Here is a 24,604-nt window from a genome sequence, read left to right as displayed (position 1 = left end):
GACAAATGCGAGTGATAATCTATGATTCTCCTAATACGCTCTGATGCCGTTACTTCGTTAAGGCCCTTAATATCGCAGCGTGGGGTTAGCTGAGACATAAGATATCATTCCAAAGGATTGACTTTTGAACTATCGATTAGTACTTAGTTTATTAGCCGCCAACGCCACGGCAATGATTCAAGTTTCATCTGAACTCACAGTTTAGTTATATTGGTATGTTATCAAGTGCGACTTGTGGGAGATTGAGTTGGGCGCATCTACTTCAACTAACACTTTGAGTTTTGGATCAGACAAGCATATTATTATCGTTTGTCGCTGTACCGTTCTTACCAACGATCAAGCATCACCATGCCAAAAACTTTCAAGAGACCATGCCAGTGTTCTCTTGATTCAAACACTTCATATATATGTATCATTGAAATATCACTCGGTCTAACATATATATGTATCCACAAATCTTCGTCTGATGTATCTCACTCACACCGTATCACTATAATCTCCACAACAACATGTCTCCTCGATCGATTCCCCTTCACTTCTCAAGAATGCACCCCTGGCACAACACCCCCCTTACTTCCAGCTCTCCCCACCCACCAACACCTTGCAATCCTCGCCAGCTCCTCTCTCCCTCGCACGCCCTTAAACACACTCTTTTCCACCTCAGTATGGTCCTCACCCTCATCGCGACCCTACTGCTTCTCCTCTCGCTCTCACCATATTCCGAAGCGCTCGACGCACCCTACACCGACCCCAAGTCCAAAAACTGTAGCGCACCCCTCCTGCGTAAAGAATGGTATTTCCTCCCCTTCATACCCTCACTAAGAGGTATTACTAATACCAAAATACCACAGGCGCGCTCTCAATGTTTCCGAGCAGACCGCGTACATTTCGGCAATCCGCTGCCTTACCGCGCAGCCCTCGGCCCTCAGAAAGCTTCTTCCAGGCTCGCAGTCGCGCTTTGATGACTTCCAGGGCGTGCACATCCTACAGATGGAGAACGTACATCTGAATGGTCGGTTTCTGCCCTGGCATCGGTACTTCACGGCAGTATGGGAAGGTGCATTGAGAGGATCTTGTGGGTATCGGGGGTCGCAACCGTGAGTCTCTATCTTATTTCCAGGCAAAATCACGATGTTAATGAATATGTATGATAGGTATTGGGACTGGTCTCTTGATTCGAAAGAAGGTAGCACCTGGGCTGAATCACCCGTTTTCTCCAACACCACTGGCTTCGGTGGGAATGGTGAGCTTATCTCTAGTACTTTTATCAACAATATTCTTAACTCACCGGCCTATCTAGGACCCTACGTACCCTGCTCCGAGCAGCCCTACGAATCTCCCTGCGTCATGAACGGTACCGGCGGTGGCTGCATCACCAACGGCCCATTTGCAAATCTGACCCTTCATATGGGACCCGGGGGGAGGGTTGAGCGCAACGATCACTGCATAACAAGAGATTTCCACCCCTATGTACAAGATTGGTTTAGCGAACAAGAGGTTAATAGTACGTTGAATGAGAAGGGCTTCGAGAGCTTGTGGAGGAGGATCGAGGGCATATTTGAGGCCAGGCAGCTTGGGTTGCATGGGGCGGGACATCTGGGGGTTGGTGGTGAGTTATCTGAATGTTTTCGGTGTAATTGTCACTCATTAATGTGCGTGGAAAATAGGAACACTGGCGGATGTTTATTCGTCGCCTGGAGGTAAGCGGAAAAAGCAACAATTTTTCTAGATCGCCTTTTACTAATCGATGTGCATAAACAGACCCGCTATTTTACCTCCACCACGCAAACCTCGACCGACTATGGTGGGAATGGCAGCAGAAAGACCCAGAGAGGCGTTATACTGATGTTTCATCTCCTGATATGCAAGGGCGCGAGGCGGGGAGGGTGACGCTGAACTATGAGCTGAATATGGAGAAGCTGGCGAAAAAAGTTATTATTGAGGACATTATGAAAATCAATGACGGGATACTTTGTTATAATTATGTGTGATTAAATAGAGTGACGGTGTGGTGGTGTAATTAATTATGTAGTTGAACTGTTTACCCTAATATGATGGTCGAGGGAGAGTATATAAAAGTATCGAGAGAAAGTCGAGACCTAGACCGAGCTGATATTCTAGGATTTAATACAGTACTATCCGGTAACGCTTACGCGTTTTATGTTCTTACAAAGAGCGAGGAGGTTCTTAAGTAAGTACTTATTAATTCAAAACTAAGACGCGTATCGAAATAGATGTCTCCAAGTACTTCAATCCAGTGGGGGCATTCCACTCATGAAAAGCGCGACAGGATGTTTGCATATGTAGACAGATAATGATGCAAATAATCAGCCAAAACACATCTTCACTCACTACTTGGAATCAGCTCGTCTCTGGTAAGTTTCTTTCTGCCGCTAGTAGAATGATCCCTGTTAAAAAAAAGTTTAGCCCAACAGCTATCCTGGATACTAGGGAAATTCTCGTCTAGAGCGACCGCAACAACCAGCGGCGATAATAGCTCAGTTGGGAGAGCGTCAGACTGAAGTCTTCATTATCCGGGGTGTCATCTGAAGGTCACCCGTTCAATCCGGGTTTGCCGCATTCTTTTTTTTCATTAGTAGAAAATTAGTTTATAGAAACGGAGGATCATATAAAATCTGGGAAGGTGGTAATGATGGTATGGGCGGGTGCAACAGTGTGGAAATGATAGTTTTGCATAAACGTCGAAGCTATCGCAAAGGGGGGCTCACAATCTTCCCACCCTGTTCAATGCCCTGTTCCTTTTTTGCTCACTCTCAACGACACTAACCAAAAGACATCACACCAACTATACCATCTCTCTTCACTTCGACATTCTTTCATCTCGCTAACTACAATGACTATCGGTGATTGGAACGGCGAAGCTTTGGCTGCCATTCTTAAAGCATTCACTCTCACGAATAACCCCACCGCCCTCTCCGCGGAATCCCCATCAAGCGATGAGACAGAGCCCTCAGGCTCCTACCAAACATCTTCAAGCTCCACTGAACCTATCGTCGTCGTCGCAACTGATAGTACTCCATCCACCATGGATACCGGCGCTGGTCCGGCTTCATCCACTATTGACGCCCATGGTACTACTTCAACCCCAATTACCACCACCGATACTACCTCGTCCACCATTGCCGCCGCCGCCGGTGCTGCTTCGCCCGCCGTTGCTGCCATTGCTGCTACCTCGTCCAACACTGCGGAGGCTCCGCTCCCCATTCTGGGTAAATCCCGCCGACGTGCTCGTCCTGGTGCCGTTATGCTCAAGCCTGGCTCGCACTGCGCTGTTCACGGCGGCCCATGTTACTGCTACCTCCTGGTAAAGGGACAGCGGTTCGGATACATGTGGAAGTGGACTTCGGATCTTGATAAAATGGGTGCGGTTGATCCTGGTAAAAATGACTTGTCCGGGGATGGGGAAGGTACTGGTCCGGATGGTTTGCCTGGAGTCCATTGCGTCGAGGAATACGAGGAGGAAATGACGGAGATGATGTGGGAGGTTTTCGACAATTTTATACAGAGGAGGGCTGAGCGTATGAAGCTGCCGAAGAGATAATGGGGTGGTGGTGTTTCTCTAGTTGGATGCAGAGCGAGAGTAAGTAAATTTTGGTACCCAGTCGCCTCTAGATCGCCTTTATCCAGAATCACCACCTAATACTCCCTTTCATTGATCGATGAGTGATATCTAACGAGTCGTGATAGGCGGGCACCTTTTTCCTGTCTAATAGAGATCTGGCTAATCTCTTGCGCATATTAAAGAGTTAAATTCAACACTTAATTACATTACTACACTTTTCGTCGATCGGACGAGTGATATTTGATGAATCTAATACGCTAGGGTGCACCTCTATTTTCTGCTAAACCTACGCTAGCTACCTAGATCAAAAAGGAAATTCACCTTTTAAATGCTGGAGATAATATCAAAGCAAATAAACATATCCATGTAGCTAGGCCTCAAAAATAATTAGAGACTTATCAAAAGCAAGCACTCACCGGCCTTCGGTTGTAGTAGAATTAAGGAACATCATCCACATCCTTCTATCTTGTTCTATAGATCTATTACAGGCAATGGATTCAAACACCAAGTTACAATCAATAAGGCCAGAACTAACAGTGTTCTACCAAACAGAGGCCTATCATTGCTTCTTTCTGAATCAAATTGCCAACAGAATGAGACCTATTGATTATTGCTTTTGGCTGACTAGATGTACCAACTGCCTAACACCATTACAGGTACTCGAAGTCGTCATCTATATGTATATACCAAAAAGCAACTTCAATATACCATCACCAACAAAAAAGAAAATATCATCGAACCTGGCCATTCATATCGTTCAAACCGAACATTGTATAATTGTTATATTAAATACATGTACTTATCAGATTTCGCCATTTAAAGTTAGCATAAACAATGTGGTGACGTTTTGCTCCAAGCAGCAAAGTCTACAAGTAGCCTAGCCAGCCATCGCCAGAATAAGAACCACAACAGGAGTTAAGCCTGTTATGGTTTGTTTTCGTGAGATACTGAGTGCGTCCTAGCGCTTACAAAAACTTCAGCGTACATCTGGCCCATTCACCAGTTCTTAGATCTTTAAAAGCCCGCAGTTCCTTCTAATATCCTAAACACACACACTATCGACTCTCCATCATCACAAACAATCGGAAATTATCGCACAGCGTTATCAGTATATATACGAGAGACAAACTATCGAGATGCCCCTCATCCTACACACTCGAGCTGAACCTAAAGCTGCAGATGTTGCGGATGCCTCTGCCGCAGAAGGCCTGACCTCCAACACTCCCCCAATCATTGATAAAGCTTCCATTGGCCCGTTCGAAAAGGCCAATCTCAGGGATGCCATCATTTCAAAATCCGCCGGCAGCAACGAATCACCTGCCACCTCTTATAAAAAGGCCTCCGTCAAGCTTAAACCAGAAACCCCTCTAAATAAGCCCATCACCTTCATCAATTCTCCCCCTGTGCGGTCCCTAGAAGCTCCCGTCAAGCTTAGAGTTGAAATCCCTACAGACGAGCTTGTCACCTTCGCCGCTCCCCATGAGCACTCCCCGAAGACAAATGCCCTCATTTCGGCTCATTTGCCCGAGCTCGATGCCAGCATTCTCGCTGTCAGGAAATGCATCGACAACGTCTTTCTACACGCCGATATATACCCACAAGACTCACCCGTCACCTTCTTCACCAAGCTTCAGCTCGCAGTAGGTGCCATGGGCGCTGAAGTGCAGAGTATCATGACCGCGATAACGGACCCGGGGGTCTTGGAGACCGAGAGCCAAGTAGTGGACGCGGAGCTTTTGCTAAACGAGGTGGTCATGAGCTATAGCAGTATTTTGGAGGCATTTGTGGAATATGCTGGGGGCGTAGAAGAAGAAACGATAGTTAGCAAAGGTTTGGACGTGGAAGCGGTCATGCGCGAGAAGAACAGGATCTTGACGAAGGAGTACCGCAAGTTTCTGGGAGAGGACGACCAGTCCGATAGCGAAGATTACTCTGAATATTCCGATGATGAGGAGAATGGCGACGGTAGGGGTGGGATGGCTAAGGTAAATTGGAAAGATATGGGGGATGAGGACAACGAGCAGGCAGTCTGGGGGGTGAACGTCTGGGAATGAAGGTCGGAGATAAGTGAGAAAAAATGGAATTAGTGGGAGTGAAGGGTGTTAAAGGCGTGTTTTAGTAGAGCCTTTGCTACCAAAGAATGAATAGCTTGATCCTCTTGTATTCCTTACTCCTAATTTGTAAGGGGTTTATTCCACAGAAAGCTATCAGGGAATGTCCTTATCGATCAAAAAACCCAGAATTGTGAATTGGACAAACCATGGATAGATTTATCAACATCTGGCATATTGTAGCTAGTATAGCCAGCCACAATGAATGGTATTATACAAATTATATTCACTGATGGTTGTGATTTGTGATTTTTTGTTTTTCGTTACTGAATGGAACATACAGCGTTGGTTTTCTTATCGGAGATGGGTGCTCATGTATAAGCCATCACTCTGTATCACAGAGATTTCAGCACTGTCTGCTTTTTTTTTTTTTTTTTTTTTTTTTTTGAATATAAGGATTCTACCCTCACTGTTATTTAGTGAAAAAATAGAAGACACTTATAATTACATATGCTCACAAACCCGTAGAAGCCAACTATCAACAAAGAGATCATAACCTGCGCAAAGATAGTTGGCGACAAGTTACGTCTAAGAGATATATTTCGTGCTTGTTCGAGAGTGTGATAATGCGTCGAAGTATAAAAATAGAACGGAGCGGGGGGACATTATTGAGGCAGTTTAGTGAAACGTAGGATTAAAGTAAAGAACCAAGCACTGTGTTGACGGAATTAACGAATTCCCAAAATACACTCGTCAACATAAATATCTTGGGTCAACTTACAGAGGGAGAGGTATTGCTCTCCATTTTATCGTACTGTCCCCAATTCGAAGTACCGTGGGCGATGATCGGATATATACCGCAAGTCGGAGGAACACGCATTTCCTTGTGCGAATGCGCACAGGAAGGAGAAGACTTCTCTATAATCTCAAATACTAACTCCGATCACCTTCTTAAAACAAGATTTGAGTTCTTTCAAATCGGCCGGTAGGTCCTCATCGAGAGCCTTTAGAATAGTTACTATCGATTTGTCTATTGTTTGCCAGTTTCAGATTATTCAGGGCCTAAATGTTTGCATATCGAGGATGCTTACCACTCATCCACTCAATGTATTCCACCCTTCCGGGAAATATATCGATCTTCTTCCCGCTGTTTCGATCATAGAAGGCGTATAGTACACCATCAATATGCGAGAGTGATTTGTTTTGTAGTTTACTAGCACGGTTGTTCCTATCCTTATCATTAGAATAGCACATATCAGCAATGGATGGATGGCACATACGAATCCGCAAATCTTCTCCGGCTCTCTATCCGTCTCGCATTCTCTCTTTTGTGAAGCTCCTCTAGTTGAGATTCGATTGCTACATGTTCATCTGTGAGGTTGGATAGGTCACTACTGATAAGGGCAAGCTCGCGCATAATCTCTGAGAGCGTGTTTTTTGAGAGTTGTAGCGTGCTGGACGAGAGTGATACTAGGTGACGAGATTTTCGATGGTGTGTCTTTGGAAATGGGATAGCGACAGATCTTGGAGTTGGATTTAGGGGTGGAGATGGGAGCAAAGTTAGTTGCCATTGATGGGTGCGGTACTAGCTTGATCAACGAGGCGGGGACATGTAGATAAAGGGTTGGCTAACCGAGGCGTTGTCTAGACTTCAATTCTACGTAGAGCGGTAGGTAATAAGTGATGGAACACAGCGATACCTGTTTTGGTAAAACGCCATCAACATTTGGTGTTTGTACTCTCAGGGCGTTCCATCACTTATTATCTGTCGCTGTACATGATGTTACGTATGCATTTATCCAGTCATAGAAGATCACTCGTTGTTAAGGTTTGTCGGGATGAGGAACAATGAGTGATAGGTTGTGATCGGGGACGAGATCTGTAGTACCACCGAAAATATAGATAGAAAACTCAGCTACATATGAATATATCGGACCTTAATATAAATATTTAAAAGTTGAATTATGTTTAAATTTAGGGACGAGATGAGCTGTCTAGACTCTCTCTATGTACCCAACTAATAATTATATATTACCAATGGCTTCAATAGTGCACCACCCCGTTCCGTAGCCCGACCACGTAACAGAATCGCTCAAGTTGTGTAAAGAAGATTCACCATGCCATGTACTCGCACCAGTGTTACATTTGGTCCTAATAAAACCCTACTTCTCGCATATCGTATCCTGTACAACCCCGGGATAAGACGTACCACCCCATGCAAATCCTGCAATCTTCTTTCCCAACTCCGTCTCCCTACCTGCATTAAGCAGATAACCTACAAATTCAACGTTTCAGTACCGGTCCTTATCCTGCGTTATAGCTTTTTCATCTTACCTTCTTCGGCAACATAATAGTAGTCGTCGCTTCTCTGCGCCCACGGCAGGTTTTCCGAAAGAATATCCCCCAAGCCACAGCAACAGTATCCGTGCGATCCGCCGCATTTCTCTCTAAAGGTAGCATGCTTGCCCCAACTAACGAACACTTTTGGCATTTTCATATTGACGCCGTCTTCCGGGGTTTGGTTGCGATCATCCGTACTGACCGTATTAGCCTCGAGCTCCGTATTGCAGAATCAGGCGAGAAAGAGAAGCGGATAATACTTAGTCGTCCAGACCTCATCCCATTTGTATTTGTTATAACCCCCATGATAACTATAAGCCACCTCCACTGGTGCCCACCCACCTCCCCCTTCCTTCCAGGTGACATATATCCTCTCCCAATCATACTTATGACCTGTCCCGCCAGGACCCCAACCATCCTTTGGGAAAAACAGATTATAAACAACCTATTCTGTGTTAAACGTGTTCCCCCACTTCTTATCCCAAGACTTACCCTAACTTCGCTATCGTTGCACTTGCTAATGCTATAATAAGTGGGGAATGCTTTACTCCACTTGCCCTCTCCAGGGCTATCACATCCACCATTGGTATCGGGCCAATACCCCAACTCTACCCTGGAGCCTGATCACCGGTTAAAGTAGTGGCACTTTGGGGATAGCAGGTATCATGTCCAAGGTACCGAGAAAAGTGCCAGAGTCTATGTGATTCGTTAGGCATGGTAGAGCCGGTAGAGGAATAGACGGTACCTACGGTCGAGCCTGCCATGCGATATTGTAACCACCATTGACGAGCAGATCGGATTGAAAGTTCAAATCTGATATTTTCAAATCATCCGCGGACGGGATTGTGGTGTTTATGAAGTCAGCATTAGTGAGGCCGATATTAGGGGCGTGAAGCGAGTCATTGGAGCTCTGGAGATCCGTTTCTAAGGCCACAGCTCGGGAAAGGAGCTGCAGCGCTATCAATAAGAAGCTACCGGAGTTGAGGGGAAACATCATTACTCTAAGAGAACTAGAGAGCGCGTATATACCGAGAGACAGATCCTGAAAGTTGGGATAGTGCTGATTGTTTAGATTTATTCACAGAGGAATTCGGCACCTTCCGATATTTGAAACTAGCTCTACTTGACGAGTGACCAACCAGCACATCAGATGTGGCCTGCAGCACGAACCATCCTACAGTATCAAACCCCTAACGCGAGAAGCTCGCTCGAGACCTGTTATATCATGAAGCCAAGATATAAAGACCTAGGCATGTGCAAGCACCTAGAGTCACTACCACAACCCTTTCGAATACAAGAGGGGCCACGATCGACAACTTGAACTACTGATAGCGAAACGCTTGACTCTGCTCTATCAACCCATGACATTGATGGATAAATAGTATTCGTCCTACGGACAAAACCTGTGACTTAAGGTAAGCATGTGAATGGAGTAAAAGTTTATCTTATTCGATCTGCACATGCTTGCTTCGGAAGTCACGACATTATGAGGATAATCTCCGAAATCTTGATCTCCCAATCATATGTGGGGTAGTCAGCTATGATTAATAATGTACAGGGATTTCTGTTGTTGATGGGAAAATAGTAGCAATGGAGACCGGCAATTGGTGCGGTGCCCCTATACAGGGAACAACTAAGTCGATCTCTCTATTCATTCTTGATTACTTATCTATAGAGCGAGCGTATGAGCGATCAAGTATTTACTCTAGGGTCATTCATACCACCAGTTGAGCGGGACACCAGCTGCGGCCAGATGAATTGGAATTACTAACCAAATGAACACACCATCAAACGCACTAGGCCTAAATTATCAGCGTTACATAAATAATTACGACATGATTCAGGCGAGCGAATCCGTTGTTTACTTGAGAAAGGGGGCATGCGGTCCTTAATGTGTTTACCATCCGGAGGTTTTGATAAATGATGCCTCACGCGTTCTGTCAAGGCGGGGGTAACCTCCGACTTGAACCGCAGCTGGTGGAAACACGACTCACCTTGACTGTTCACCACTGAATGCATCGTGCACTCAAGGTCCGTGTCATTGTTCCCGCAAACCACTTGCGCAAAACAACGGTGTACTGGCAACAGGGATTGGGGAGAAATGGCACCCTCGTGTTAAATACTCGTCAGACACCAACGTCTATACTAAATCACCTCAAGAATTCGAATTCTTCTAGAAGCGCCTGAGCGAGACGAGTAGAGATTTTTTTCATAGTCCATCACTCGAGTATGTGATCCCATCTCACTTGAAATCGAAATCAAAGGGCAACAACTTGCCATTCTCGGTCCCGGTCCGAACTTCCGTGGACGATCAATCAGCTTCAGATAAAACATAAACTTCCGATCGCATAAACAGAACTCACTGACGGATATTAGTCTCCAACCATAACAAAATACTTTCATGTATGAAGTGCAATCCTGTCGAAATAAAGTTTGAGACAAAATGTCCGTTGCCAAAAATATATTCAAGACAGGCTTGGTTAGGCATAACATCGCTGGTTGCAACGCCAACAGCACTAAGAACCCCTTTCTTGAGGTACCCTACTAGGTACGCCGTGTACCTACATATGTAGGAACAAAGATTTCCCACGGGAGCGGGGGGCCCGTCGATTTCCTGTCCGAGGTACATGTAGGTAAGGGAGAGACGTTATATTAGGCATTTCTTTCTTTTTTACAGCTCCATTGCTGGTTTTGCTGTCCATGTCATAAAACCTAACCCAGAGACCGTCGTATGTATGATTGTGATGTTCCTCTTTTCTAACGGCTATCGACGACTTCCTCCGAGCCCAAAGGCTTATCACTCTGTTTTACGTTTTGAAGGGGGGGCTCTTTGCTATCACGAATGACGTTCTTGGCAGGGTCTTGCTCGGGCCCTCCAGAGTCAAAATACTTATTTTGACCGCCGTATCCGCATCATCACATCACGGTTCGGAATATCCCGGCACACGACCCTCCCTTCTGTCCTGTATCACAATTATTATGACGGTCCCGTTCGTTCGTGCTACAAAAGTGTCCTAGGTCTAAATACTACTCTATTGTCAAGACCGATTGCGGCGTGAAAAGTAAATATAAATAAATTGTTTCCATTCCATGAAGTCATCAACCACGGTTCGGAAGGAGACTAGGTGGTCGTTCGGTTAGGTTTGGAGCCGACGGAACGCGCTCGACGCGCGGTACATAGCTGCAACTTAAGTTAGAGTATGTACTCTACCTACTCTACCTACCATATTCTGAATTTTCCTCATAGAGTACCAAGATGGTAATAGGATGGATGTTGACGCGTTGGGGAGATTTAATAAATCGGTTGATATTAGAAAAGGGCCCTTGATTGCGGTGGTTCGACCTTTGGCACACGCGATCGGATGGAGGACAGAGCAAATTTGGGACGAACATCCATCATCTGGACCTGCACGACCTGCATAGGAAAAAGGTTCCCACAACGGCTTCTTGGACCGGAATTGCTGGGAGGTTGACAATGCAGGCGTGCTGTCCAGTAGGAAGCAAAGGTTTCCTTCCTACATAGGGGACGCTTGTAGGTACACAAGTTTGGACGAAATCGGTTCCTGGAGGATCGTCATCACAGGAAGCAAGATCTCAAAATTCCCCGGGCATCGCCTAGGAAACCCTACCCTTCGCTGAAGCCTGTTGTAGGCAGGTGTTTGTTATCCCCGATTGGGGGGGTTGGCAGCGAATTTCCACTTCCACTTGCCATTTCCATGTTAACACCTCGGAAGAACGGGTTGGGGAGTTTGGGGGGGGGGGGGGGGGGGCCCTTAGGAGAGCTTAGGAACTTGGGGGGAGGGCGGAGGGGGAGTGTGGTTGGGTAGAGACCGCAGAGTGGAGAGGGAGTGGAGTTGAAGGGGAAATTGGTAGGCAAACGGTTCATTGATGAAACAAGTGCCTTGCAGGGTTCACAGCCAACACAAAGCTCGCTTGTGGTCCTGCACTAACCGTGTTCACCCCACGATGGACCAGGATGGGACGCCATGCAGTCTCAAGGAGCCTAACCTTCCTGACCTTGGGCACCTCTTTGCGGTGAATAATGGTCAGATTCGTTTGTTCAAATGCTGATCTCTTGGGAGACGGAAGGGTGTGATGGATCAGATCACCAACAGGCTCCATCCCCTATTCGTGCAAACACACCTGGGTGCACGAGATGGGAGATGGGAGTGTGGGTGCGCGTGTTTGGATGGGGCCTTGGGGTGTTATAGAAACCCTTGATTCCGCCCCATCTTGAGGGGGTTTCCTTATTTTCCTGGTCTTTTTGCAAAGATCGTTCGTTTTTCGGTGGTGTGCTTTTTTTTTTTTGGTATTTTTTGTTACTTGTCAACTCGGAAGTGCTCCACTTATATTACTACGCTGAGCGTACACTCTAATACATATACTATCCTTAACCCGAGGAAGAAGATCGAATACCACGATCTGATTATTCCCTTGAAGAGTTTCTTAAAAACAACTCCTAACACAAGCAATCATCAATTCAATATACTACCGCAATCATGAGGCAAAGAGCATTTTCCAGACCGGTACCAATTGTGAGTAAACCCTCAATCCTGAAACCGAACCCCGTCTCAGCCTGCTAACAACCTGCATAGAAGACGAACCTCCCCGTGAAAGCAGCAGGTCTCCACGAAGAAGACGACGACGATACCGTCCTCCCACTCCCTCTGACACCGCTCACACCACGAACCGAGTTTGACCTCCGCCGGGCCTGCAAGGCACTTGTCAACTCACCGACCCCGATATCAACCACATCCTCAGTACCCCCAACAACATCATACAACAAGCAAGCACCCCGGAATGTACCGGCGTCTGCATCATTTATAACACAAACATTCACCTCGCCCGTCTGCTCCGACGAAGAGGCTAAGAAAGCAACACTTCTTGCACTCACATCAAAACCTCACCCAGCACCACCGCCATTGGAGCCCCTCTCGCCAATTCAATATGAATTCGCTACTACAGCCACTGCACGAAAGTTCAGTGTCATCAACCTCCGCGCCTCAGATGCCACATTGAAGACAACCAGGATCTCAACCCGGGTGTCTTCTTCGGGAGCAATGTCGGGAGCAATGGCGAGCCCGGTCCTGTGCCGCAAACCAACAGTGATTGACGTCTCTAACCGGCCAAAGACGGCCGACATGCGTTCCAGCAGCAGGATGACCAAGACTCTGGGAACATTCGAGGAGGATAAGGAGACGCTCGCGCTGTTCCCGAGACCCGGCACTTCGCACCAGACGAGCCAGAGACCGAGCACATCCCACCACAGACCTAGCACCTCCGGCGGTTCAAAGGCTTCAACTATAGAATTGAACGACAGGCCGCTGCCACCATTGCCGGCACACTTTATCAAGCCGGTGCAGAGGAGCAAGAGCGATAGTGAGGTGGTACTGAAGAAGGCGTCGCTGGGCAGCTTCGGGAGGAAGATTGCGACGTTCTTTGGAAGGGGGAAGAAACAAGAAGCTGCACCTGCAGCGTAGGTTGATAATGGAGGAGGTGTGTGGCGGCTTACTGTGGTAGTGATTGGATTGAATTGTTAGATAGTGTCTAGTACATGTAGTGTAATATTTTCTTTTCTTTTTCCACCTATTTTGGCGTTCTTCTTTTTTACTTTTACTTTTTCTTTTTTTGGTGTTTGGATTGCGACTATTACCTAGATGCTGTATCTCCTATTCCTATTCTGGGGGGTGTCTTATTTTCTTTTCTTTCCTTAACTATCATATTTTCCTATTTTCCTTTTTTTCCTTGAATACTTCCTGTCTCTCTCTATCTATCCCGAGGTTTTCTATTCTCTTCTTGCTGTCTCTATCTCTCTATCTCTCCACCGAACATCCGAACCCCAATCCCCAAAAATAGCAGAAACAAACCAACCAAAAAACAAAACAAAAGAAACAAGTTTTTCGGCCCCCCACTACTCATTCAGCTAGCTGGGGGGACCAACAAAAAGATCTACTACTACCACTTTCTTGCCAATCGCCACTATCACTCACTTACTTGATTGAACCTACTCTCCTCTAATACTCTCCATACAAACATACAAACATGGATATCTAACTAGTTACTATTGATCGGCCTAATTGAAACAATCACTTCGACGTCCATCCCCAACAGGCAGGTTGCACAGCATAAACATTCGCCTCCCATTCTGTTTCGGTCTCGTAATCCTCCTTTTGTCCACCGCGACCCGGTCTAGGCCTGCGCTGCACGGTCCAGTGGGGAAACAAAGGGAGGCAAGCAAAAGCAAGAAAAGACACAGTGCGGCCGCCGCGCTCATTGCGATATGTGCTTGCTCTAGTGGTTAGACTAGTGGAGACCCGTAGGGCTGGAAATCAATTGATGGGGTAGCGAGTATCATTGGCTGAACAGCTGCTGAACTCGCGCACAGCAGTGTGCAACCTCACCGCTGAAGAGAAAATAAAGAAAAGGGAAAGGGAAGGCGCATTTGTATTGAGACTGATGTGAGGTTCTGAATTCTTATTCGCCACCACACCCCCCCCCCCTCGTTATGCAAGGTACAGTTAGAGTACAGCTGCGCTACTCTACTTTTTCTTCTTCTTTGCGCTCCAGCCAGTAACCACTCGAGAGTGAACTCGTAGGATAGACGGATAGACCTGAGAGTGGATTTCAAAAGGGCTCTGCATCAATTAGTACCCTCACGTACTACCTACACCATTCTAATTAAGGGTTAGGATCTACACTCATCTGCACCCCAACCACCCGGTCCACCTCTCTCCCCCACTTCCCCCTCTCTTTCCCCAACCCCCGCCAGCCACTCCAGATGTACAGTGTAGGGTCCCGTGAAATATACAAGGGTAAGATACTGGGAGTAAGAAACACGGTTATAAACCGGTTATAAACTCAGGTCCAGTTGAGAGGAAGTAAGATACTGTGGCAGGGTTAGGGTTATTCAAGCAATAACATAGGAAGAGGGCGAGAAACACAAGTCCGTTCCCACTGGCACATTTGCAGACAAGGGCATATACAACTTTCTAGTGGACTGTTGAAGAGACCCGCATTTTTTGGCTTATGACATCCGGAGTATCATGCAGTTATAAACACCAGTTTCCAACAGCTCGAGTATTTTGCCCTGTTTTAAACACGTTCTCGAGTATCTCACGGGACCCTGGTACAGTGTGAGGGGAGACCTATCTTCTCACCGCCAAATACGAGGCTCTGGCCGCGCTGCGCTAGGCTGGGTGGTGAGAGGCGAGAGATGCGGGGAGGAAGGGGAGGTCGCGTCGGTCAGGAGATAGCCGAGTGATGGTGCATGAACTCGTCGTCATAGAGCCAGGAGGGCATCTCGTGCCCCTGCATCTGAGTCGCGGCCAAGATTTTTTTTTTGTCCCCCGCATAAGAGCAACCCTAACCTGCTGCATACATACAAGCACCGCATGGCTGGTAGGCAGGTATATCGAGGTAGGAACGGAGAAAGAGAGGGACGCTCGCAAAGATCTCAATTCTGCCCCCGCAATTGTTGCAATTCCACGGTAAGGAGTAATAGGTAGACTGCGTGTAGTAGTTATAACGTTACAGGTAGATTGTAGGGTAGCTAGGGGTTGGCCGATGCCGCGTCACAACCCTAACCCTCACTTATTGTTTATCAGAAGGCAATCCATTACCCCCATGCCGAACACTTAGATTGCAAGTGGCAGTGGTGTCGGTAGTGGTAGTGGTGGTGGTGGTATATGGTCCGGCCGGAGGTTATTCTCTGATACTCGGTGCTCGGGTTTAAGCTTTCGGCGGAAACACTAGTGAGGGCAGGCTACTCTGTTCTAGTGGGAACAAAAGTGTAAAACGGAGTCTGGTATGTTACTCTGTAATAAGATCACCTTGATACGTCGCTACTTCCAGACCTGGCGCGCGTTCATTATCTTTTATGGCCCAAAGGCGAAATAGGCGAGGCTGCGACTGTGACTGAAAATAGTGGCATTTCCGAGTGATAAGTCGTGAAGCCGCCTTCCTGGTGACCGCCGGATGGGGTATGTAGGTCCTTTCTGATACAATGAGTATTTTATTGTTGTGTTTGACTCTGGCCCGACTTGTTCTTGTCAGCTATGGGGGTGCACTGCGGCTGTGGCGAGGGATCGGAGACAAAGAACTTGAGCCGGCGTGTTTCCTATGTCCACCAATAAAAAGAGCACACACAAGCTTCGGCGCGCGGGTGGTACCTCGAAAAAGAACTGGTGAGGAGACTGTGGAGTCTAAGTCTCGAAATAACCCTCTATGAACGCCAGAGCTGTAAATATGACGTGCGTTGGGTGTTCGGCTTTATGGTCCGGGGTGTTGTGGAAGTGTGGTCCGGGCATGGCAAGTGCTGAAGAGCTGACTTTGATGCGCAGTATGGAAGCTTTCCTAATGCCGGGTTAGCTATCCCTTCAACTATCAAAACACGCAACCAATTCCATGAGCCCGGAAGATTGCATAGCTTCACTAATAAATTATTCGACTTGAGACAATCATCTACCAACAATAGGCTTTGGTTGACTGTGACTTCGTAGCTGCGGCGCGAGAAGGTCAGTGTCGACCGCCTAGGAGATATATAGAGAGAATTAAGCTGACCACAAGTTAGGAATATAGCTCGATGACTGACCCATATCTCTCTTCCCGCTAGGTTTAGTTGTGGGTGTAGCATGCGCCGAAGGCCTCGACTCCGTTGCAGAGCGGCAGTTTGGTTGAAGGTGGAGTTCAGCAAGGTTATGGAACTCAGATGTAGGTCAGTCTGCGGCAAACCTGAAGCCGAGAAGTCGCAGCCTGGGATGGTGGGGCGATGGTAGTGTCGGGGCTAGCCGGGATACTGGAGTGTTAGAATTTCTATTGGACAGGGTTAGGGTTAGAATCATACCTCTCCGTGGGAGAACAGAAGAAGTGCAGTTAGGGTTACCGCATAAGGCCGTGCGAGCGATGATAAAGAAGCATAATTCTTGTTCTCGATGCTGTGGCCTCGCAGAGGTAAATACACCCGTCGGTACTTCGACATTCGTTGGCGGGGGAATGCGACGAGGAGGGGTAAAGGTGCGGGAAGCATACGTGTAGTCACCGGGCAGGACTTTGAATGCACGTAGCTGTTTTAACCTCGAGCTGTGGAATTCTGAGTTGGTGAGAGATCCCACGAAACTGACAATCATGGAAAATCACTCGGTCACCACTCTCACTCGGCTGTCGAGAAACTGGTGTACAGGAGCCGTGCAACATCGAAAGGAGGATAGGAAGAGTAAACGTATGCTGAGATGTAATACATGTAGATAAGGATGAGTAGATAAAACATGTTAGGATATCCACGTCATCTTGGCGTGCTTCCTGTTGTTTCTGCGTTGAGCAAAGATTTGCCCATGCTATTAAACCCTGTCCTCACTATGGGGTAAAATCTGTCTATACATGTATCTAAATCCCACTGTCCACTCTTATAAAGTCTACACGATATGAAAATGTTGAAGGAGATTTGTAAAAAAATATGGATAATACGATAACCTATCTCAAAATCAATCACAACTGAAATTCTTCCATCCTGTACATGTAGTTTGACCCCACAAGTATCAGCCTTATTTTACAACATCGGGCCACATCACTCACTACATACATATAGGTTTACCCCTGCTATACCAAGCTATATTCGATATCCCATAGTAAAACGTGTACTCAACCCATTAGCCAAGAAATGCGGCAGAGTCCCCTGTAGAAGCGGCCAAAATAGTCTTGGAATGAACAGATGCGTGCTTCAGTCAACTCTCTGACAGAGAAGAGTTCATATCAATGCTGGCATCTGTATAAGTTAATTTATCACACGGCCCATCCTCCCAGTCCTTCTCTTATCTCCATATCCCTTATCTTCATTATTATTATTTTTATCCTCATATTTTTCCTCATCTTTTTTATACACACCTCTGGACAGTGAATATAAATTCTTTCCCCTCATTCTGGGAAGAAATCAACAGCCAATGAGGTCTACACAGTTGGTGAGTTTCTCTTTTTCTGCTGTTAATGCGACTCGTTTTTGGTCTCATACTATCTCCTATCCAATTGCTTTGTTTATCGTTATAATTATACTGGTTTGCATTTACTGAGATATGTAGTCGAGGACCTCTGCTGCACGCAGATTGCCATTGAGCAATTCAAGAGATAGATGGTTCTTCTTTATCGGAGGAGCTATTTCCTGAACGAAAAGCGCCGTGGCACCACATTGCCTCTTGTTACACTGGAGCGGGTGCATAGTGCGCTGGCTGTTCTGGTCCTCTTTTATGGAGGCCAGATATAACCGCTGGCAGTCTCTGTTTACAGAGGCGGCAAAAGAAAAAGTAGTATTTTAATGCCTACTCTTTTTGTATGAGCTTTGATACTAATATTTGTAAGGCCAGGTGACAGATGGGGTACCTGTCTGAGGAAGGGCGAAATCATATCGCCTGGTATGTTATTATAATAATCTTTCTACTCAAATGATACAGTGCTAATAAAGATTGAACAGTGTTGAGCTCTTCGCTCCAATCATCAATATAACATATCACCAATATGATCTTATCAACAAGATCTTGCGGGGCCTGCCTGGAGCCAGTAAGTTTCCACTCATGTCCTTATGTCATATACGTTCCGCCGGTGTTAACAAGTATTACAATAAAGAGAGAACTAGAACCAGTTATTCTCCCTGGGAGATGGTGGCGGCTGGGTGTAAGTCAATAATAATAACCCGTTTTCTTAATTATTTGTGTTATTAGTTTTCTGATTGATGTGATAAAAATAGTGCACATTTTCCAGTGTTCTCGCCGTCTCCCGCCTGCCTCTCTCTGCGAGAGAGGCAGGAGAAGGAGATGATGACCGTATGTTATGGCTGCCTTTCTGCCTGGGTATTAACTCTAACCCAGACGACGGAACAGGGCTGGATGATTTCTTCGTATACCGGAGGTCCTTGCCACTGTGGGCTGTGGTGCGTGTTATGTATATTCTTCCCTAATTTTCATAGCATATACTGATCGATCGATCCTTGATGTCTATGAGAGAAGACCTCCGCTTCTGCTCGCCTCAGGAGTAGTTGGGAAACCAAGGCTCACCCATTGTTACTCGGCTACTGGGGGAGGATGAAGAGTGATCTCTTCAGTTTCATTCGGTAGGTCTCTAGCTTTGTTAGATTTGTTCTTATTTTTATCAGAGGTATTTTCTGAGAAAATGAATAATAGGAGGTGTTCAGGGAGAGATGTAGCAATCGCGTATGTAAGGTCTTCTTTATATGTTTTGAAATGGGTTTCTAATACCTGTACTCAAAGCAGTGATTTACTGGGGTATCCCTGGGACGTCAAAGTAAGAAATTAATATCTTATGTGTCAGTCGTCAGAGATGTTTACTAACAATATGTGTTTCCAATGCAGATTTTCAGGTATCTACGACGTCCTCAAGAGGCAGTGGGATCCACCACCGCCATATCTCACAAATCGCGGTTTTCCTCCACTTCCATGTGGCACAGCCCTGCTGTGGTTCGAGGTCATCCTCCACCTCCATGTGGCTTTCTACCTTCTCTGCCCGGTTCCCGAGGGTCAGGGTTGGTTGGTATATGAGATTGCCTTCGAATAACCCAATGCATACACTCCAATGCTCTCTTGTTCTGGCTGCCTTTATGGCTGGTTGGGGGAGATTGGAAGGTTATATCCACAACGGTATGTCGAATCTTCATTTCTTTTTGGCAATGTATCAAGTATCTTGCTAACATTATTACTCAATCATCTAGGCCATATATTTTCACCCCAGCTCGAATGTATCTAGGGAGAAGTATGTCAGAAAGAATGCCGTCCGTGTTTCTTTGTATATGACTTTATTAATAAAATTTTATGTAACCAGAGCAAGTGATTCTCCGCGAGAGGGGGCCCTAAGATTTCCGAAACATGGCCCACAGAGACACCAATTCTCTCGAGCTGTAAGAAGGCAAAAGGTAGGAATACCACTCCCCTCATTCCCCAATGTAGTATGACTAAAGTTCATACTCAGCGTTTAGAAAATATCGCCCTGAAGAATTTCAACTTGCTGAAAGCAATACAAAAGATTTCTGAACTAGAAATCCAATGTACGAGTTACTCGCCTTCGCATCAGGGTTGGGGGGGGGGGGGGTCGGCAAAGAAATATACGTACGTGAAGATTCATTTTCATTTGTCTCATCTCTTCGAGGGCATAGATTATATCTTTTTGTATTAGTTGATTATATCTAACACCTCTAGTAGGTTTTTGTACTTCGATCGCCGCTACAATTTCATCCGGAAGGTAAGAGAGGGTATAACTCAGGTGTTAGTTGGGATAGTTTACTGATATATTCCTTTTAATAGAGAGACAATAGCCCACCATCTGGACCAATCATCTCCGCCGCCATTCAAGCCGGAGTAAAGACCTTATCTCTCTGCCTCCAGAGAGAGCTAGGACTGATGCTCTTGACAGGAGGTGTCAACAGAGATAAATCCTCCTCCCCGCAACCCAGGGTTCTGGTGGGCGTTAAAAAGTGCGAGAGTAGTTGGGAAACCAGAGTTTCTAATGGAAACTGAACATTTCTGGAGTCGTTGGGAAACCAGAAATTCTAGTCAACACTGAGAATGATAGGAGTAGTTGGGAAACCAGAAGTAAGGATCCATTTTCCGTCTTTTGGTACTCTGTGGCCTTAAGGCCGTGATAGAGAGGAAGATAATAGGTGATTCCGGGTATGTATAGAATCCTGATGGTATCTCGAATGATTTGCTAATTAAATCTTAGGTCAATGGTATAGGGCTCGGAGGACTCTTGTTCTCATGAACATCAGTAACCCAGACTCAACACATCTTGTGCTGGCTCGCTTGCTGTGTCAACGAGAATTTTCAGCCTTCTCAGTTGACCAAACATCCATGAGCGGCTCGGGGACATCGTTACTTTGACGGGCGCGATTCGACATTTCTCCTAATATGAGATTTGTGCTGGCCGGATCCATTGTTTCAATCAAGATTGGGACAATGGACCTTTGCAGGTTATCATTCTTCTTAAGGCACAGACAAAGGATTGACCTGTGCGTTTTCTTTTTTCTTCTTTATTTTTATTCTGGTAAGGTAAGGGGCCTAGATCTTGGGTGGTCCGGCTCTCATGTCATTTCTCAAACATTTATTCTTGGTTTGTCTCTGTTTCTTTTATTTATTTTTCTGTATCTTCAAGTCCGATTCGTTGTGGTCGTTTTTTTTTGTTTCCTATTTCACTCTTGTCAGCGTTTATATCTTTTTTCCTGTAGCTATTCATCCCCTGATCCATTGTTTCAAGATTAAAACATGGACTGGGATGGATCAGCCTTTTGGGATAGCTGGGGGCGTTGCCTTTGCGATATTGGGGTGTCCCAATTTCACAAAACACTCCATGTATTGCTGCTTGTTCCCTCCTAGGCATGGCTAAAGCTATTGGTGCCTGTACAGGATGTTATTTTTTAGGGGTGTATTTTTGTCCTGGTTATTTCTTTTATAGTCGAATGCAGTGTTGCTCATTGTGGTTGGAATGCTTGTCTTGTAGCGCCGGGTGTCTGGAAGTAGGGGCTGCATGGGTTCTTACTGATTGTGCTTGGTCCGGCTCCATTGTTTCAATCAATGGTGGGTGGGTTGGGGCCGGGTCCTCCATGGATGAGGTCGGTTGTGTTGTTTCTTTTCCTTCTGTTTTCATAGCTGGACCGATCAGGATCCATTGTTTCAATCATCTGGGTGCGGTGGTGGTAGTGGTGCTGTGGCTTGTATTCATTCGTTAAAATATTGTTTTACATCTTTTTCTGGCGGGCTTTTTCTGCGATTCAATTGAAACTTGTGGTGTTTTTTGCCTCTGTCGCTTTGCCTTTCGTAAGCAGGGTCCATCTCCGAAACGCAATCTTTACTAGTATTATAGTGCGCTAGATCAAGAAAGGTTAGCGCACCCAATAAGAAGGATATTGGGTGCGAGTGATAGGTTATGAAGCACTCGAGTGATGAGCTGTGATTAACAAAAACCAACCGGAACCACCAAGTTCTTGTACTCGTCACTCGATCGATAGACCCATGTGCAGAGGCTTCCCACGGGTAATGAAACCTTATAATGAGCCCGCGAGGTGTGGGGGGAGAGGGGTGGGGAATGCACCATATTCCTGACATTACCGGAATGTTTCCCGCCTAGCTATGAAGCGCGCCTAACTTGACAGCCAAAGACTGGTCGGTGAAGTAGTCGGCTTCTATGGGAGGGGTGATCTAAGGTATCCCTCGGGCTGCCTTAGCTGTGTAGTGCGGTACCAGGTGCGGGCTGTAACGGGACGAGAGGTGGAGGATGTCTAGACGGTAGAGAGCTTTGGAGGTGGGATTAGCGTAGGTTGGGGGGTGAGAACATGGGGATTAGTGTGAATTGAAGCTTTGGCGGGAGGGTGAGGGAGAGAGTAGAGGGTCAGGCGGGGAGTCGATGTGTGTCCGTTCCCAACGTCCTGTTCCTATTTTCACCGGGTAGCGGTACGGTAAGGGGGGAGCTGTTCCTTGCATAGAATGGTCTAGGGCTTAGAGCTAGGAGATTGAATATTATATATATACATGTATGCATGTGTAATGGGCAACATGTTAATTATTGCCGGATCGAAAAAAAAGTGCTAGGATATAGATTGTCTCAGGAGGAAGAGCTGCCCGCCATGTACGCCCAGACAACAAATATAGAATCCCCCAAGCTCGAGTCTAAGGCATATATGCATGCATGCAACCCACAAATAAAATTAAACCCCCGCCCCAAATAACAATAAACAAAGGGACTAAGCCAATTGATCAGCCAAAACACTGCCGCCAATCCCCCGCAGCCCGGCCAGAGAGCCCGCAAAAATACAAATTACAGACTGCTCTCACAAACGTATGACAGTGACTGACTCCATAGCGCGGTGCAGTGCCAGGGATATATGTGGCAGGAAATGTCTTTATATTCAACCTCCTTGCTAAAAAGAGCCCAGGAAGACCCCATCCAAACCAAAGGCCCACAGTAGATAGTACTCCACAAGAGGGATATAAAAATGGTTATAACGTAGCACACGCGTCGACCCTAATGCCATGTTTCCTACCCATTTCTCCTTGGAAAGATCTCGAGAGTTGGGTATTGTATTGGGGACAACAGATGCACAATGTTTCTGCGGAAAAAGGTTAAATGAGGAGAGCACAATAGGTATAATTATACCAACCGAGCTGATAAAATGTGATACTAAGTCGCCGTTGTGAACAGTGGTTAAACTCGAGCAGTTTTGAGGCGTACTTATACGGAGATTCCTGGATGATGTAAGTGCGGCATATAGTTTACAAAGGAAATTCAGTCTTGAAAGCTACTGGCTGAGTTTCCTTCTTCTTTATCGATAGACCTTTAAATTCTCGAGCCTTTTATTCACTATTTCTTGTTAAGAACTGCTATTATCTGGCATGAGACTATGATAAAGAAATGATGGAACAATTGATGACCTTCAGAAAATAGCAGGGAGGGCCTAAATGCATGTGGGTCTTCTGGGAAGCTCTTCACGTTTGCATATGCCAGAAGATTATAGATCACGATGGTTAATTTCGACAGAGAGGAAGTGTAGGTTCAATATAGAAATATAACGATGAAGAGCTTTATCTACTTCGATTTTATAAGACTGTCCCTGCCCTGTTCTCCTTTGTCTGCCAACATAGTGACCGGTGGTGGGAGGTCTTCCCTTCCTCACCGCACCACCGCCCAGGTTGATGTCCTTATTTTTTTCTTCCTGTTCTTGTTTCTCCTTAGTTGTTTGTAAGAGAGATGATGATTGCCAGGCGGACAGAGTCGTCGTAAATACTTGGCAAGTGCGTTTTTCACCTTATCGATGAGAAACTGACGTGTGGTCTTGGTCTTCACCGACTTCCAAGCCGAACCGATTACAGTACAATCTCCTTATAGCGGTACAAAAAAGTCGCGAGGTCATACCCTTATAGAGCGTAAACCCTTATAAGGAATTGAGGATTAGGGTTTAAGTTCGATACGAGGTGCGTTCACCTTGTTGGACCACTCAAAAATTGAACCTTTTTTTTTTTTTTTTTTGTTTAATTCATTGAAAATTGATTTTTTTTTCTACCTCTGTCAATTTTCCTTAAAATTTTCGATCAAAAACCCCTAACCCTGCTCTCCCTATAGGGGTAACACACCAAAAAAATTTCCAAAGTCCTAAGGGTACTCTTATAACAAATAATCGGTCATTTACCCTTAAGATTACATACAAATTATTTGGGACCAGAAACCTCCACCCCTATAAGGCGAATACCCTTTTAACCCGAACCCTTATAAGGAGATTGTACTGTATGAATTGCACAGGCTTTGCAGCAAGTGCACCAGCAGCTATTTTCCTTATTTTGTTGTACTCTTCGCGGTCTTCTTTATAGGATCGGAACTCCATTTGCTCGATTAACGGGGTTTTAATACCGGTATCGAGGAGATCCTTAATTGCCTTCTCTTCAGGGAGATAATGATAGCAAGGGCAAAAGAGACACTGTAATTGTACCCGGTAAGAGCATTCTTAACATTATTGATCAATATCTGGCGTGTTGCCTTGCTCCTCACCGATTTCCAAGCCGAACCGATTATGAATTGTACTGGTTTTACTGAAAGTGCGTCGGCAGCTATTTTTCTGGTTTTGTTGTACTCCTCACGGTCTTCTTTA

General features: G+C 45.9%; 5 protein-coding genes across 5 annotated transcripts; 4 read left to right on the top strand and 1 right to left on the bottom strand.

Moving 5' to 3' along the window:
- Positions 1 to 665: 665 nt before the first annotated feature.
- LAJ45_08259 (uncharacterized protein) lies at positions 666 to 1,991 on the top strand (the record flags this gene model as incomplete). Its single annotated transcript, XM_046117810.1, has 6 exons — positions 666 to 793; positions 852 to 1,097; positions 1,155 to 1,243; positions 1,301 to 1,609; positions 1,668 to 1,700; positions 1,762 to 1,991. The coding sequence occupies 6 exons, from the start codon at positions 666 to 668 to the stop codon at positions 1,989 to 1,991; spliced, it is 1,035 nt and encodes a 344-aa protein (XP_045969097.1).
- An 863-nt stretch (positions 1,992 to 2,854) lies between these two features.
- Positions 2,855 to 3,562, top strand: LAJ45_08258 (uncharacterized protein; the record flags this gene model as incomplete). The annotated part of the gene is made up of 1 exon (XM_046117809.1): positions 2,855 to 3,562. One exon carries the CDS (start codon positions 2,855 to 2,857, stop codon positions 3,560 to 3,562), a length of 708 nt encoding a protein of 235 aa, XP_045969096.1.
- A 1,157-nt stretch (positions 3,563 to 4,719) lies between these two features.
- On the top strand, positions 4,720 to 5,637 carry LAJ45_08257 (uncharacterized protein; the record flags this gene model as incomplete). Its single annotated transcript, XM_046117808.1, has 1 exon — positions 4,720 to 5,637. One exon carries the CDS (start codon positions 4,720 to 4,722, stop codon positions 5,635 to 5,637), a length of 918 nt encoding a protein of 305 aa, XP_045969095.1.
- A 2,159-nt stretch (positions 5,638 to 7,796) lies between these two features.
- On the bottom strand, positions 7,797 to 9,121 carry LAJ45_08256 (uncharacterized protein; the record flags this gene model as incomplete). The annotated part of the gene is made up of 8 exons (XM_046117807.1): positions 7,797 to 7,909; positions 7,969 to 8,171; positions 8,235 to 8,419; positions 8,467 to 8,587; positions 8,653 to 8,670; positions 8,724 to 8,923; positions 9,004 to 9,016; positions 9,072 to 9,121. 8 exons carry the CDS (start codon positions 9,119 to 9,121, stop codon positions 7,797 to 7,799), a joined length of 903 nt encoding a protein of 300 aa, XP_045969094.1.
- Positions 9,122 to 12,473: 3,352 nt separating this feature from the next.
- On the top strand, positions 12,474 to 13,454 carry LAJ45_08255 (uncharacterized protein; the record flags this gene model as incomplete). The annotated part of the gene is made up of 2 exons (XM_046117806.1): positions 12,474 to 12,509; positions 12,570 to 13,454. The coding sequence occupies 2 exons, from the start codon at positions 12,474 to 12,476 to the stop codon at positions 13,452 to 13,454; spliced, it is 921 nt and encodes a 306-aa protein (XP_045969093.1).
- Between the last annotated feature and the right edge of the window lie 11,150 nt (positions 13,455 to 24,604).

The sequence above is a fragment of the Morchella importuna genome (genome assembly GCF_003444635.1).
Source record: "Morchella importuna strain M04M26 chromosome Unknown Morimp01GS028, whole genome shotgun sequence".
NCBI classification, from domain to species: Eukaryota; Fungi; Ascomycota; class Pezizomycetes; order Pezizales; family Morchellaceae; genus Morchella; species Morchella importuna.
Note: the sequence above shows the minus strand (reverse complement) of the source record. Positions and strands in the feature narration are given on the sequence as shown.